The sequence below is a fragment of the Scleropages formosus genome, chromosome 15 (assembly GCF_900964775.1).
Source record: "Scleropages formosus chromosome 15, fSclFor1.1, whole genome shotgun sequence".
Classification (NCBI taxonomy): Eukaryota; Metazoa; Chordata; class Actinopteri; order Osteoglossiformes; family Osteoglossidae; genus Scleropages; species Scleropages formosus.
Genome location: NC_041820.1, coordinates 5771769 through 5787881, shown reverse-complemented (window position 1 = coordinate 5787881; position 16113 = coordinate 5771769). Strand labels below are relative to the sequence as shown.

The following is a 16113-nucleotide window of genomic DNA, read 5'->3' as shown; positions in this document are numbered from 1 at the left end:
CCAACCTCCCATCCCTAAACATATTTTATTATATAAACACAATAAGCACGACACCGTACCTTCGGAGAAAGCCAGGCCATCTGCGAGAACCTCGCTCACGAAGATCCGGCTGTTCCCGAAGCCGTCCACGTGGCCCGTGACTGCAAAACCTGGGAGAGACATGAGGAAGGGCACACCTTAAAAGAATGACTCCGCACAGCAGGAAGTACTTTCACGATAGTTGCATCTCCACATTTGTCATTTCCGGGCGAAGCCGAAGCGTCTCGAGGGAGGACCGAGTCGCGTCCAGGTCTACGGCAGCTCCGAGAACTCACCGAAGTCGACGTCGCTGGAGGGCCGGGCCATGCGGAGCGCGTGCACGTTGAGGGGGAACACCTCCAGCGCGTCGTAGAGCTGTTGAGAAGAACAGAAAGCAGCGAGGTGGAGGCAGCCAGCACGAGGGAACGCGGACAGGGAAGCGGCAGGACCTTCCGGTAGCGGCCTTACCAGGTCCCGGACGAGTTCGCCGTCTCCCGCCGCGGTCACCTCCACGTTCCGGCCCGCGCTCCTCCGCAAACGGATGCCGTGTAGGCCGGGGTCCAGCTGCCTCGCCTTCGGAGAACGACACGCAAAATGAGCGCCGGTGACTCTCGGCTCCCGCGCGCTTCCGGCCTCGCCGCCGCGAAAGCCGAGAAACATCCGGCGTCGCGACCGGGTGCTTTTCCGAGCACGGGAGGAGAAGCGGTGACGGAACGGTATTTTGTGGGAAAAAATGTTTGCGGGTGGTCATCGAACGACGAAGCATTGATCTGCGCTCAAAAAATGAAGCGTTCGGAACAAGCGGCTGAACAAATGCGCCAACGCGCAGGTTACACCTACATTACGTGCATCTGACACTTTTCCCTATAGGGACTGGCAACGTTAATCTTCCCACAGTTATTCACCCATTTATACAGCTGGGTAATTTTACTGGAGCAATTCAGGGTAAGCACTTTGCTCAAGGGCACTGCAGCTGGAGGTGGGATTTGAGCCTGCAACCTTCAAGTCCAAAGGCAGCAGCTCTAACCACTATGCTACAGAGGTACGTTCTGAACACAAACCTCAGGATGCACGCAAATAACGAAAGACATTTTTATTCCCTTCCACTCCGCTCCGCTGCGCCACAAGGTCGTTTTTAATTAAACGGGTCAACAGGGAGCCGGGAGGTCACAGTGCCCCCCCCTGTGGAAATGGACTGTCGCAGCATGACAGTGAGCTCCCGCCGCGAACTGTCTGTCACGCAGGTGATGTGCCCTTCATATAGGTGGTGTGGAACAAGTGGCTGCGCCTCCTCGTGGGCCACGTGCAACGAATGACCTCTGAAAGTCAACATGGAGAGAAGACCGCCGGCTCAGTGCTCCCACCTTGCAGGCGAGCGCCAGCACATCCAGCACCGCGTGGTCCCGCCTGATCTGCACCGCGATCGCTTGGGCGTCCGGCATGTGCACGCAGGTCGCGGTGTCGGGGCTGCTGTCCCAGCGGCTGCCTTCAGGTGGCGCTACAGAGCAGTGGTTTGCCAGGCCGTCCAACTTTTGTTTCCAGGAAAAGAAGAGAGATACGAGACATCACCTGATGGCTAGAGATCATCGTGTTGGCTGAACTGAATTATAAGATGAATTACAACTTATCCAGAGCATCCAAAGCACCAGCCCATTACACACACACACACACACACACACACACACACACACGCGTGCGCGCGCGAAGGGCAATTTGGAGTCACAAGTTCACCCGAAACACACCTCTTTGGACTGTGGGAGGAAACCAGAGCACCGGGAAGGTGAACACCGACTCCCCGCAGCCTGAGCCAGATTCAAACCCACGTCCAAAGATACAGCCCGGGACCTTTAAGGCACCGGCACTGCCCACTGCACCACCATGCTACCTGGTAAAGATCAGTTATCTATTACAAACACAATCAGACCTGCTACTACACGCGAGGCGGCCTGGATTTAAGAAGAAGCTCATCTGATATTTCCCCGTCACGTGACCAGCGAGACGAGCGATGGTCTCCAGTAATTTCGTGCCGCTCCGCCGCCGCGTCTCAGTACCGCTCGCTTGGGTTTCGGTTGAGACTCGATGTCTCGGAATTGCAAACTGCGGCCGCGTCATTCAATCTCGGGAGCCTCTGGACGGACCACAAGAACACTCGCGACGTTATGAATAAATTCACCCGAACGCCGAAAAACGAAAAACAACAACACATGACTCATAGTTTCCGCAGAGAACTTGTCGTTACGCTTCAGAAGCCTGACTGATCCCCCACCCTGAAGACTTTAAAAATCGGTTTATAAAGTCGGGGGGAGGGGAGGCGGCGCGGAGAAGCCGCGTCTTACCAGACGCACGGAAACCGCGTAGATGTGTGTCACCGCGTCCCCCCGAGCGAAGCGCCAAGTACTTTACCGCGTTTGGCGGCCGCACCTTCACACGTGCGCAATCAACGAGGCTCTTTGATGGGTCTCGCAACGCGGGCCGTCCCCGCGTTTACCCGGCGCCTGGCGAAAAACTGCGGCGCGCAGAAAGGCGCTGCGCCGCCCCCCTCGACAAACAAGCGCGAAGAGGTGTCCGCGAGGAAAAAGCAACATAACGTAATAAGGCGAAAATAAAGAGCGTCTCTGTTCCAGTGGGCCTGCTTCCGAAAATGACAACGATCCAAAATTACGGTTTGTGAAGGAGGCCTTGTTTTCGGGACTTTTGGAGTCTTTTTCCCGAAAAAGGTCCCCGGCACCTACCGCGCCGGCCCGACTTTCCCCAGCGGAACATGACGGTCAGACCGGAAAACCTTCAGCTGGTACCAGGGCCCAAACCGCTCCCCAGCAGCACGCGAACCGTCCCTCCGTTCGAGTTCTCCGGACGACTTTCCGCCGGGGGCGCGAAGACCAGCCGCCGGTCCAACAGGAGGACGCCCGCGGTGGAGTCGAACCGAACCTCTGCCCGCACCCCAGACGCGCAGGCAACGGAGCCTGATCTGCAGCCACATCCACTGCGGCGAAAACACAGCAAAGGGCGGCGGAAGTCATCCGGCGGAGGTTTCACGTCAGGAACGACCATCCCTTTGAAACATCGCCTAGCAACAGCGTCAAACAAACGTACGTTATAGACGTGTACACTGGACAACATCAAGAGCGGCATAAATTGCAGCAAATGACCACAGGAGTGGGAAAGACACGTTGCTCATCCATGTTCCTCTGGACCTCAAGTGACTGGACACTGGAATGACTGTACAGCCCGGTGTGTCACAATATTTTTCTTCTTTTTTTTAAAAAAATATTTTCCGAGAGTTGGAAAAAAAAGTGGAGCACAAATTCTTAAAACCTCATTTTAAAGTAGAAAATATTTCATTCCAAGTGCAGATTTGGTAGGGAAGTGTTATAAAAGCCGCACCATCATCCACCATGGCAGCATGACCACCGGTACATTTCCTTAATCGGTAAAATGAAACCCAGATTGTTACTCAAAAAAAATATACACGTCGCTTTTTCACCCATTCATAAATGTTCGGGAGGGGCACGGATGATCCTTGGAATTACGTTATTTCCAAGCGTACAACTGTCAACACGTTAAACAAAACATCATGTCAAAATGATTTTGAAAAATTCAGACGCATGACACTTTGGTCAACCAGTCCTACAAGTCCGGTCATCGGTGGTGAACCATATTTGCGAGGAAGATCAAATGCTGACTTAGTTCTTGAGACATGATGTTCTGTCCGGCTCAAGATGACCGTTCCGATGACGACCGGCTGGGAATGGGACGCGGCCGAGACGTCGAGGTGACGCCATTTCCCGCACGGTGACCCGGACCTGCCGGGGGAGACCAGAAACGGGAAATACAAGGTCTCCTCTCTACGCCAAGTGGAAGAGACGGGAAGGTGGGGCCCGAGGGAAGCCGCGTGCTCCGATAACAGGCCGGCGAGGGGCTCTTATTCTCCGGCTGCGCCCTGGGATCTGAACCGAAACATTCCTGCACAATAATGAGCCCCCGTTTCTGGAAGCCCTTAAAGAAGCCCCCCCCCCCACCCCCACCCCACCACCTCAACTCCACTCCCAACACACCCGCCTGAGTCAACGGATCACCAGCCTGCTGCGAAAGCACAAAGGGAAGGGGGGGCTGATCCACGTGCACCCCCCCCCCCCCCGAATCTCCCTCCCATAAGTGGATCACGGAGCGAGACGGTTCAGGCGCTTATCCCCAAGTGTAAATGCGGAAACGCTGACACGACCGAACGCTCACGTCTCAGCACCGATGAGGAGGAACGTCCGCTGGTGGGCGGCGGGAACGTCGAGATCCACGGTCGAGCCAACCTGCTTGAAAAGACGACTCTGTGCTCGCCGTTTCTGGACCGACTCCTAACCTCCGGTGCGGGGCATGCCGGGTGGCGTCACAGCTGCCGACGCAGGTTCAACCGCGGAGCCTCGTGACCCGCGGCACTGCGGCCTCAGCACCTCGGCAATGTTGACGCGGTGGTGTGGACCGCTTGCTCCAAAACCAGCTTCAGTGAAGAGACCTATTGTGGCCACGGTCACCTCTGCGACCGGCTGCCCACCGGAGCCATTCCGCATGCCAGCGAGGACAGAGGCCTGGTTCTTTTGGATCATCGACACCAGCTGAGGCGAAGGGACAAAGACATGCCTGGGCACTCGTACAAGAAAAGAACTTGGAAAACGAGAACTCCGGTTAATCCCGTACGCATACGCAGCTGCGGCGTCTCAACCGGGGCATTTCGAACCGTTTCAGGATTGACGATCCGTGTCCGACGCATTCCGCCCGCACAGGTCTGCGAGCCTGTCCCTCCGAAGCAAGGGCTTATTAGAACCCCGACATTCCGCGATGTGCCCGACCGGGGCCGTCCTGAGGTTCGGCACGGCTCAACGCCGCCGTTGACCGAAACATAGAAGTCCGGCCTTCGTTTCTGACATTCCACCTCCGCTCCCGGGATCCGATCGGCTCAGGATCGTCGAGGGCCGTCGCAATCTATAAACATTGGGCGCCGCCCTTCTCGAGTTTAGTCATGGCAGCGTGCGTCCAAGTACCTGTCAGCGGGGCGAGCTTTAAAAACCCCGCTCCCACTGCCACGCGCTCGTCCTGCTCGTCACGCTGGCTGCGCGGTAGCAACTGCGTGGGTTGCCAGCGGTGCCTCTGGCGGTGCACCCAGACCAGACTCATCATCCTGCTTTGCCCGCGACCATAAAATCTTATTAGAAACAGAGAAGTATCTCGCACGAGGGAGCGAGGGAGGGTCCGCTGGGGCTCCGCCAACTGCGCAAGCCCACACATAGAGCCATAAACGAACACGGCTCCGGACAGATGTTTTACGCTCCTCTGCAAATTCCCTTTTCTGTGCTCACTGGTGAGTCACCCACGTCTCACCTGGGGCCAAGGTGGTCCAGTACCCGTGCACTGAAACATACCTCCATGGAAAACATAAAGCAGAGCAAAAGGGACACGGAGGAGAGTGCAATGTGACAAGGGGGTAAGACGGAGCGGTAGTGCACAGTGTACTCTACATCTCCAAGGATGTACATCACACTGTATTCCACAGGTTCCCTATTCCACAGGAGGAATCTGCAGATCTGGTAATCCATGCTGGTTAAGACGGTGCATCTGCAAACCACAAAACTCAGATGAGCTGCTGCGGCTCCAGCTCTACGAGTTCGGCGGCTTTTCCTCCGCCTCGGCCGAGACTTGGACGAAAACCGAAAAAACGCAACTTGCGCTGTCGAAAATCCAACTCACCTCGGAGCTACAAGGAGGCAGATGACTTGGCTGTCCCCCACCGTTAGTCTCGAAGATCTGCAAGATGAAAAGGCACCACTCAAGCGTTGGTGAAACGAAAAAAATCAGCTCTGTCATTTTTCAACACATGGCAACCCCCGGCAACAAGGACCCTATAAAAGAGACGTGCATTTCCAGCCTGCATTTAATTAAAAAGTAGAACAACCTCTTGCTTTGATACTATTTCTGTTAAGAGATTTTAAAAAGGGAAAAATCCCAACCTTTGAGGCTTCACTGGAAATAATAAGTGAGCGTAGCAGTGCTGAAATTAGAACTCGTGTAACTAGAGGAGGAAACACACCCGAGGACTGGGTCTGTCCTACAGGCTCCCTCCTGTGACAGTGACGGGGATCCTCAATGGACCTTGGCCCACCACCCTTCACAGGTGAGGAGGCACCCAAAAAAATGAGGTGATAACCCAACTCATGAGGAGATGCTTCCAAGAACTGAGACACCTCAACTGATGAGGAGATGCTCCCAAAAGATGAGGAGACACCTCTGCTGAGAAGGGTATACCCGCAATGACAAGGAGATACTCTAGGCTGAGACGGGGATACCCCAGAGGGACAAGACGACACTGTCCAATGAGAGCCTGATGGCCCACGGCTCTTGTAGACAAGATTCAGAAACGCAGTTCTGATACGGTAAAAGGTAGGTTGTGTGGCAGGTCTCGACCCAACCATGCCCACTCTCCCAGGCTGAGCACCACTCAGAAAGCGTGGTAAAGGGGCAACGAGCACCAGGTGCGGCCAAGGAACTCTCTACAAAAGGTTGGCCTCCGAGGGCCCGAGGAGAAGGCGTCGAGTTCCAAGTTCAGAAAATCTGCTAGAGAAAAGTTATTAGGGGGTTTGGACCGGTGTCTACAACGTTGGTGTTGGAACGGTTGGAAAGCAGATGCATGCTTTACGTTTGTCTCGCGGTTAAACGATCGACGGTCTTGTTCTTTCTTCTTGCGGGACGAACAGCCGTTTCCTTCCTCTTTCAGTCCATTTTGTCAGTAGAGTTTTAAGGGAAGTCTGACCACTACTCTTCCATGGCTGGTCGCTCACTGAACCCAACACCCTGTGGTGTGTCACATTCTGCTATTAAAAACTCCTTCACACTTCCCCCGAGAAGGTCCTGTAAGGTCATGCAGGCAAAGCAGGGGCAGATGCATCTTCGAGATGCATCATACTGAGAATTTATAACCTTCCGCTGTCATGAAGTTTCCCCCAACGGGAAAGCCATTCCCGGGTCCTCTGGCGTGACGCAAGACACCGCAGGTTTACGCGCACCATCTGTGTGTCGCTGCAGGGCGGAGTACCGCTCGCTGCACTTCTCCCCACATAATGGCTATTAATAATTCATCTGCCAGTCCTGCCCTCCCTCCGCGTGTCTCCACGGGGCTCACGGCAGCGTTCTGCGCGCTCAGAGGAGACCTTGTGGTCGCTGGGAGGGAGTCCTTTGACCGTGCGCACGTCCACTTCGTCACAGGGCAGCGGCACTTGCGGCGGCTACATTTGGATCAGAACCGAGCGCTCCGGGAGAGAGCCGGCACCCATCAGTCAGCATCACCGCAGGGATGAATCATGCAACGACTGACTCAGAACTTCTGAGGGAATAAAAAAGGTCTTTATGCCTCACTTTCGGAAGAAAAAAACAGCATCGACTTTAGATTTTTCAATGGAAATGCAGAGAAATCGGGGGCCTTAACTCACAGGAAGCAGACACTGAAATAACATTTTACTGGACTGTGGCCTTTAGACTCTAAAGAAATAGAACAGTGCCCACACAACCCGAAACAGAACTATGACAAGAACTGATTGCGCTTAGAGAGCATTTGAGGTTAGTGTTTAAATATGAAGCTAAGAGGAAGCGAGTAGTCCCTGCTTTGCACTTGCGTTGGCAAATTTTCAGCGTGCGCACAATTGCACAAGAAAGCAACTTTCAAAACCCTGGCGAGAAAAGTACCAGTTTTGAGACAGACGGTCACCTACTGGAGTGCTGCGACATGTTTATGTCTGGCGACTCTTGCTCTTCCCGACACGGAGGACACAAGGACGGAAGAGGATGCGGAACAGAAGGGGACCGGCACCCGCGAAGCCTGCTGCGCAAGGATGGGGCAACCGGGCGGGTTACTATCCCCACATGGGGCAGGGAGGGACGGGAAGGGTTCGAACCTGCGACACGGACGGTCTCTTCTCCCGTCCCCGCTTGGTCAAGTTGTCCAGGCCTTTGAGGGAGGAGGAGAAGAGCCCCCTCTTGCACCGCATGTTCTGGGAGGTTGAAAGCGAACGTCTCCGCATGGTGGCCTCGTCACGGGAGCAAACCTGAGCGAAAGTCACAGTGAGGAAACGCACGCCAGTGACTGACACGGTGAAGACCGACACGTAGAGCAATGTTCCGGCTGAGTGTCTGCTAAGAATTTGAGGGCGGAAAAAAAAAACAAAAAAAACAAATGATTATAAATGGATCAAAAATAAAGTGAAAAGTGTAGAAAGTGTCCCCGCACAATTCGCGCATGCCTTTCAGATATGATTCATACATATATGTATTACACACGACGATACCGCTGCCCCTGGACTTCAGACATACGCACGTACGCACACACCACTCACAAGGGCATGGAAGGAGGACACTGAGAAGATGCCCAGGCGACTCAGCGCCACCTTGGAGGGCCGGCTGGCGGTGGCCAGGAGACTCTTGGGGTTGGGCAGCTCGCCTCCTTGCAGACTGGCCAGGTAACAGCGCACGCGGAACAGGTCCATGTTGAACTTCTCCAGGTTCTGCTCCCACTGCTGGATCTGAGGGGGTGTGGGGATTGAGAGGCATTATAGGTCAAGAAGAATTCTCCGGGGGGGAGGGGATAATTGCATTCAGATGTGGTGGGTGGGGCTGGTGGGCAGGGGACCCACCTCTACTCCCCCTTGAAATCTCTGTTATTCACTGCAATAAAAGTCAGAATAGGAGGGTGACAGGAAACAGATCGTACCCCCCAGAAAGAGAGGAACCGCATGTGCCAAAAAACCCTTTCACACCGAGTAAATTACCAAGCAGCCTATTTTGTCAGCTGGGAGAATGATGTGATGAGTGATGTGAACCAGCAGAATAAAGTTATGAGACAAGCTGTGCTTCGATAATCCTGGGTCTGTGTCTAAAGCTCCTCGTCTGTTGTTCAAAGTGCTTTTTATTCGCTCCGAGTTGTACGTCACAGGGGAGAAAAGCATCTGCCAAAAGCACAAATGCAAACGTAAATACTAACGCAATCCTGCCAAGTTAATGCGGCGATTATTTTTCACATCTTGCACTTCGCACGGAGTCTGTACATTTATCCCCGAAAGACAGGAAACAAGGTGCAAATTCGTTTAAGCTGCAATCTCACGGTTTCAGATCAGGTTAATGAAGCGCCTGTGTCACCATGACAACATTAAGAGCATTAAAACAAAGTATTCTCAGAAAAAAGGATAAGCAGCCTATTTAGTTAAGGGCAAAAGCCACGACTTTTACACAAATTTAAGTCAGAATTTTGACACCGGATTTGGTTCTTTATTGCGCCAAATAGAACCCCCTCCTCCACGTAGTCAATTAGCGTCCTCATCATCACCAGCATCACCAGCATCAACAAAGAGGTCCTGCCAAGCTTCGTCAAGGAACATCCTTCTTCCTCTTTGGCGCCGAACCCATCCGAGTAACACGCCCCTTGGCTGCTCCCAAAGGGCAAATGTTCCTCCAAGAGAAATAAAATGAAAATGTGTGTTTGCACAGAAAGTGATAGCACGCGTTCCTAAGAGCACTGCTTTCTGGCATGCGGGCTGAGAAGTCGATGGAGCCATCATTTGCCGTTTTACAAGCGTTTTTTTATGTAACCGCTCCACGATAAGAACCTTATCCACAAATGACGACACTATTTAAAGATAAGACTCTAATCTACATTAACTTGGGCATCAAAATCTCTCTAAGTGGGTCAATCTAGGATGCTATTATCTGCTCTCGGGCAGAAAAGGCCGCAGTACGCAGCAGAGGGGGTTCTCTCCTGGGCGAGAGATGCGGTTTCCCTCCGTCCTGCCCTCCGAAACCCAGAGAGCCCAAGCGCGAGCTGTCGCAGTCGCAGTCGTAGTCGCAGCCGCCCCATCTTGCGTCCATCTGGATAAGTGAGTCAAAGAGCTCGAACGCCACGCCTTCCGGTCACATTTTTCCACCTCTCGTCAAACGTCGTGCGGCGCGTTTCGGTTACGGACGTTCCTCTCCTTTACAGCCCTCCGAGCTCCCTAAAGGACAGATATGGGACCGTTTGAAGCGGGACGGCATTCTTCGGGGACTTCAAAAGGGCGGCTGGGATTGATTTCGGGGAGGGGGCAGGGAGCAGGACATCAAAGTGACCGGGGACCACTGGAGACGGGGGGGCTGGAATCCGCGCCCCCTTCTCCGGCGGGTTTTCGCGAAGCCGAGCGCCACCGCCGGCGAACCTCGCCTCCTGACCTTTAACCCCCGTCTCTAGACCTTCCTGCTCCGTGGCACCGTCCTAAAAGGAAACAGCAGCGCTGCATTTCGCAGCGACCGCACCGAAGAACACAACCGCAGGCATCCCCTTCCAGCTTTCAAACCGCTTCCATTTGCCGTTGTTTCCATGTCGGAGGGGACGCCGGCCAGCCGACAGACGGGTCCCGAAAGGCTGAGCGCAGCAGCGGCCGCTTAAGTGAAGCAGAATGTTCAGAAAGGGGCAGAATCCTGGCTCCGGGGGTTGTTCCCTGTCCTGCCTCATCTCTCACCGTTTCTCCCAGAGAGAAACATGTGTTTAATTTGGAACAAAGGGCTCCGGGGCGGACTTACCTCCTTCCTTAATTACCTTGCTATAAATCCTGCTTTATTTACTCGTTTCTATCAGAGTGGAAGGAAACTCAGCTGATAAGTGGCTCTCCGTGATTCTCTGGCATGTGCACACGCACAAAGCATTCTTTTCTGCAGGCAAATCAGTGTTTTCATCTGGTTCCCTCTTGGGGCAGCAACACTGGAATAATGCGGGGCAAGAGCCCCGTTACTGTAAAAACATCTGGAATACAAATTGAACGCAACGTGTAATGCAGGCGTGTGTGTGTGTGTGTGTGCGTGTGTTCAATCTCTCTCGAGCCCCGTAAGTATTAGACAAAACATACCCGCTTGTGGGTGCGCTGAATTTTGGCCAAATCACTCCTTCCCCTGAAAACTACCGTAGTAGAAAATTATGTTTCTGTGGTATTAAAATTGGCACAAATTCAAAGAAAAAAAATAAATAAACAGAGTAAAAGCTGAGAGTTCTGCTTAATAAAATACATCTGAATAAGTTTCAATGCTGGCCTAAGGAATTATCAAACCGCTAAGAGGGAATGAAGCACTTTGTCGTCCATTAGGGGGAATAAACTGCCTTTGGGCCCATAAGGAAGAACGACCCACCCCGCCGTCTCCGAGGGGTGTCATCGCCCCGCTCTTACCTGCTTCTCGATGGCCTTGCGGTTCTTGGGGTCGCCGACGACAGACAGCTGTAGCTCGGCCATCTTCTTCATCTTGCTGTCCATGTCGATCTTCTGCAGGAGACCCCGGGTCTGGCTGCGCAGCAGGCGCACCGTGTCCTCCTTGCCGTGGCGCTTGGCGAAGAGCGAGGCGCTGGCCGAGTGGACCGCCGTTACCCAGTTCTCCAGGTCCGTCTGGCTGGTAGCCTGGGAGTAAAGGAGGAAGAGCGACCGAGGCGTTAATCCGTATGGCGACATCTCTTTGCGTGCACACACAGAGGGAACTGCTCTCCCGGGCTCCTTTAGGCCCACCATGGCCTCCCCTCCGGAGACAACGAGGCTTGAGGGTTCGAACCCGGACCGACTCGCTCGATGGCGGAACAGAGGGTTCCGTTCGAGGCTACGCCGCGCGTGCGAGGCACGCAGCGCTACGCAGCTCTGCCGCACTCTCGGGCCATCGCACTGACGACGTATGTCTCGCACACCACCGAGGTTGTACCCCGGTACGGAGAAGAGCAAACGGCACACGCTCGATGCCAGGACAGGGCTTCCCTTTCCGCGACTATAAAACATGAGGCCAACAGCTGGCAATTTACGTGCGACAGACAGACACGCGCACGGCGCAACAACTCCAAACCACGCTGGCCGTCTCCTCTCATTCCTTTACGCACCGCTACCCGTCTTTAATATTTTACGAGTCCTTTCGAAACGGATACGCACGTACGAAGGAAACGATGGTTCTTCTTCCGATGACGCTTTTTTAAAAGCCGTACCAATTCTGGTGACACGTGTGGCCAGAACAGGAGACTCAAGTTGCCGACATGTCAGCAGAACCGATGTGGCTTTTTTAATTAAAAAAAATAATAATAATAAAAAAAAAAGCATTACGCGTTCCACTAAAAATAAATACCTTTTTATGGTCCTCATTTCTGAGCCGGAGCTCGACTCGGCATTTGCGTGATTCGGGCAAGAGCATGGCGCGTTCCGCACGCTCGAGCCGGACAGCGCCGGTGAGAATGGGGCAGGGGGAAGGGTTTGAGACGGAGGCGCACCTGGAAGAGGTAGACATCCCCGTAGGCGTTGCTCAGGCAAAAGACGTTCTCTTTCTTGGGGTGCTCCGGGACGGACTGCACCACGCTGTCCTCGGCAAGCAGCGCGTAGCGCGGGGAGGGCTCCTGCTCCGTGGGACTCCTCCCGTACGTCTCGTAGAACAGGAGCGTGCACCCTGGGAAAGCGAGGGGGGGGCGAGGAAGTGTTGATAAGCTGCCATTTCTGGACCGTGATGAACACAAGGTCGTCGATGTTCAAACAAGTTCTTGCATCGCACAAGGAAAGGAGAAAATAAAAATTCCTGACTCGTGTATGAGGTAATGTCTGGAGATCAGTAGATTCTTGGCTCAGGCTTAATGAGATGTCACGACTCCAGTTAGAACTGTGCTCTGGATCAGTTACTCTGGGCAGCAACGAAAGCTCCGTGGTGGACCGAGGCTCCGCTTTAAAAATAAAAATTTTTTAAAAAAATCCAGTTTCCCCTCTGGACTCTCCTGCTGTCCCATGATGGGAGAATCGCTCTCACTGAGCTCCTCTCCCTAAATCCTGACTGGCTACTGAAGTCCTGAGCATTTTGGCCAAATTCAAAAATGAATACATGGTGTCACGCTGCCTGAAAACCCACCTCTGCATATGAGCACGAGTCAAGCTACGACCTCACGTCCTGCGTCCCTCACCTTTGAGCGTGACCCAGTACTGCTTCCACTTGCGCCGGGGCACCAGCTCCAGCTTCCGGTCCTTGTGCAGGGTGATGAGGGGTTTGAAGAGGAGCCAGCCAGCCTTGCGCACCACACCCTGTTCCTTCTCGAAGAGCTGGTCCAGCTGCTCCAGGGAGCCCAGCGAGTCGCTGCTGGTCTCCTCCGTCTCCGTGGAAGCGCCCCGCCGCTCCGCCCCGCTGCCCGTCTCCAGCTCGCGCATGAAGTTCTCGTAGATGTTCTGCCGCAAAGCGTCGTTTCCGTGCAGGGCGCCGGCCGACTCGCTGCGGGCCGGCGGGGGCTGCGTTGCACCCGGGTACCAGAGGAGGCTGGAGACCTGCGAAGGGGAGCTGGTGTCGGCCGTCAGCCCATCCACACCGCTGTCAAAGAACTCGCTGCCCTCCTTGCTCCTGGGATGCTGAGGGACCAGAAGGACGCGACTCTGAGACCAGGGCTGGTTTACTATACAACCAGATAATGTCACGGTGACATCGGACAAAAAATGCTGTGGAATTTACAGCCGAGCAGATAAACGTTTATCTGTTTAACTGTAAGTAATTCCATCATTTCAACAACGTCAGTTAACGATGCCCTCGCGTATGAGCCGGCCCCAGGCCCACGGGTAATGCACCACGGTAAGGACTGCAACATGTACTCATTTAAGAAACGCTAAAGGCAAAGCTGCCATGCGCATTAACAACAACCCGCCAGACGACTGTCCTATAACAGGGTAACACTACGGTAAAGGAGCCTGCACTTGAAATGAGTCACCCCGCAGGCCAACGAGGCACACTTCTTTATATGCGGCTGACGCTCTTTGTTGAGCCGAAAGCCTACTGGCGCTCAGTTAAATTAACATGCGCGGATTCTCCCCTGCTCACACACACACGCGGAGCGTCAGTGGCACAGCCCAGGCCTGGCAGTTCAGCAGCTGGTTGTCATTAAGGCTGCCCGCCGCCCCTCCGACCGGCTCGCCGAGCTTCCCTGCTGGGGGGGGGGGGGGGGGGGGGCACAGTAAAAGCAGCAGAGAACACCAATTCCCAGAGAAGGCTTGGAATGACAGCAGCCGGTGGCTGTGAGCGAGAACGGCGGGCTTGGATCGTACACGCCCTCCCTGGGCTCTGTGCGGAAACACTCCCGCGCCCCCATCTCCGCCCCGCCTCCCGAACACGCACCGAAGGGATCCAGAGAGTTGTAGTTTTATAGGCCTCCTGGAGTCGATGGGGAGGAAAGACTCGCTCGGCATGGCGGCTTGTTTTGACGAAGTCAAATATTGGCTCAATTAAGTGATTCAGGCCTCGGCTGGAACCCAGCTCCAAACGAGCAGCAGCCCGAGGAGTTAACGCCGAGCGGGAAGTCTGTGCATACCAGCTGAGTTCTGATCATCAGCGTGGGATAAACTCTCTTCAGATTATAAAAACAGAACAGCAAAATGACATTCTGCTACGTTTGGGAAAGTTCTTGCAAACGGATAAGTGCTATCGAGTCAAAGCCGACTCTTCGTGACCAGCTGAAGGGTTTCCAAGGTAGGTGAGGGTACGGAAGCGGTTTACCATCGCCTTCTTCCACGCGTGCTCTTCGACTGTAGGAGGAGACCCATGCACACGAGGGCAACGTAATACTGCACAGACTGAGCTGGATTTGAACCCAGATCCGAGCGCAGAATCCAGAAGCTGTTGGGCACCGGCGCTACCCGCTGCACCGCTCCTTCCGAAACAGCCACGCTTGATGGTTTTCAGCAAGTCTAAAGAGGCCTTTAGAGTCCCAGAGGCAGATGCCGCGGGCCGTATGAATCCGAGTGGTCTCGGCCCTCCGGAAACTTTGTCAAACCACCCGAGCGCCGCAGAGCGAGGCTGCGAGCGAGTTGGGACGTCAAATCCGGCCTGCAGGTCCTCGTACGTGCAGATTAGACCGCCGGAGCAGGAAGCTTGAGGGCGAGGAGTTAATCTAAGAGGGGAAGGTGGCTCCGAGACTGGAATAACCACAGCTGACCGACCGGCCGGCCCTCCCTGACCGGACCTCCATGCCCCACACTGAGGCATTTGAGCCGTACGGGTCACGCGGGTGAAGCTCCGTTTCACACAGCGACCACCTTAAGAAACGGCAAGAAGAAAGTTTAACCTTCATCCACAACAAAGTCCACCGCAATTCTCATGTCAGACCTTTTAAAATCCATTTAAAAGTTCGGCTGATGCATTAGAAAATTGCCACTTAATTCTCAAATTATTCCTTTTAAGATGGAGAATATATTCAGTTTTGTACGGTCATTACGAGCAATTTAAAAAGTACCCTTCCGAGCGCAAATTAACCACCGACTTTTGGGGGGAAAAGATCGAATGGGCGGTAACATTAAACTCATTCAAGGCAGGTAATGCAAATTTATATGAGATTCACACAGAAAGTATATAAAGACATTTCGTGCCACTTCGTGTCCAGAAATTCCACTTGAAACGAGTTGGTTTCAGAGCTCTGCCTCGCATAAATCACTGCAAAGTTTACGTTTCGCGTAATTGTCGAATTCAAAGGGAACGTACTTCGTGGCCCCGACGCAACGTGGAGCGATCAATCAGCCCGCAGCTGGACGACAAGCGCGTCGGCAGCATTAGCGCCACATAATCTCCCCCGGGCGACACGCTTGAGCGCGTAACGCGACAGCCGTTTGCCGGGCCCGGGCCGAGGATTCCGGATCGTTCCGCGCACGTCGTTTTTGAAGCCTGTTCCCACGAGCGTCGGAGACTGAGGACTGACTCCCGACTCATCTGTCCTCAAATTCCCAAACTTTGCATTCCTTACTTTGTCCTCTTTTGGATACGCACTTAAGCGCGATTCGGGAAGAGAGAGGATTTCGAACATTTAGCATAAATCCCTTTATGCGGAACGTCATGCAGACACAGCACTGGCACGAACACGTCCCCATGTAATTCAGCATCAGGGACAGAAGTTTCGTACAAAGCCAACAGAAATGGAAGCAACAAAAAGCTCTGATTTATATCCTTCCCTCCCCCCCCCGACCCCCGCAGCAGTCACGCCTTAAGCAAAGCAAGCTAACCCTAACCCTGACCCCGACCCGGCCCGACCCCGTAAAATGCGATGCGGTTCACCGCGCGGGC

General features: G+C 54.0%; 1 protein-coding gene across 7 annotated transcripts in view; it reads right to left on the bottom strand.

Moving 5' to 3' along the window:
• Positions 1-16113, bottom strand: part of tiam2a (TIAM Rac1 associated GEF 2a) — a 61339-nt gene that overhangs the window by 16796 nt on the left and 28430 nt on the right. For 3 of the 7 annotated variants that reach the window (XM_029258240.1, XM_029258241.1, XM_029258245.1), the window contains 10 exons: positions 12986-13421; positions 12311-12483; positions 11241-11465; positions 8391-8576; positions 7953-8102; positions 5755-5811; positions 1383-1547; positions 487-591; positions 315-393; positions 60-149 (listed from right to left, as the gene is read on the bottom strand). In XM_029258240.1, the coding sequence (XP_029114073.1) occupies positions 60-149; positions 315-393; positions 487-591; positions 1383-1547; positions 5755-5811; positions 7953-8102; positions 8391-8576; positions 11241-11465; positions 12311-12483; positions 12986-13421 (1666 nt within the window). Of the gene's footprint in view, positions 1-59; positions 150-314; positions 394-486; positions 592-1382; positions 1548-5754; positions 5812-7952; positions 8103-8390; positions 8577-11240; positions 11466-12310; positions 12484-12985; positions 13422-14556; positions 16112-16113 lie in introns of those variants that run through there. The other 4 variants (XM_029258242.1, XM_029258246.1, XM_029258243.1 and 1 more) reach the window with 3 other exon arrangements.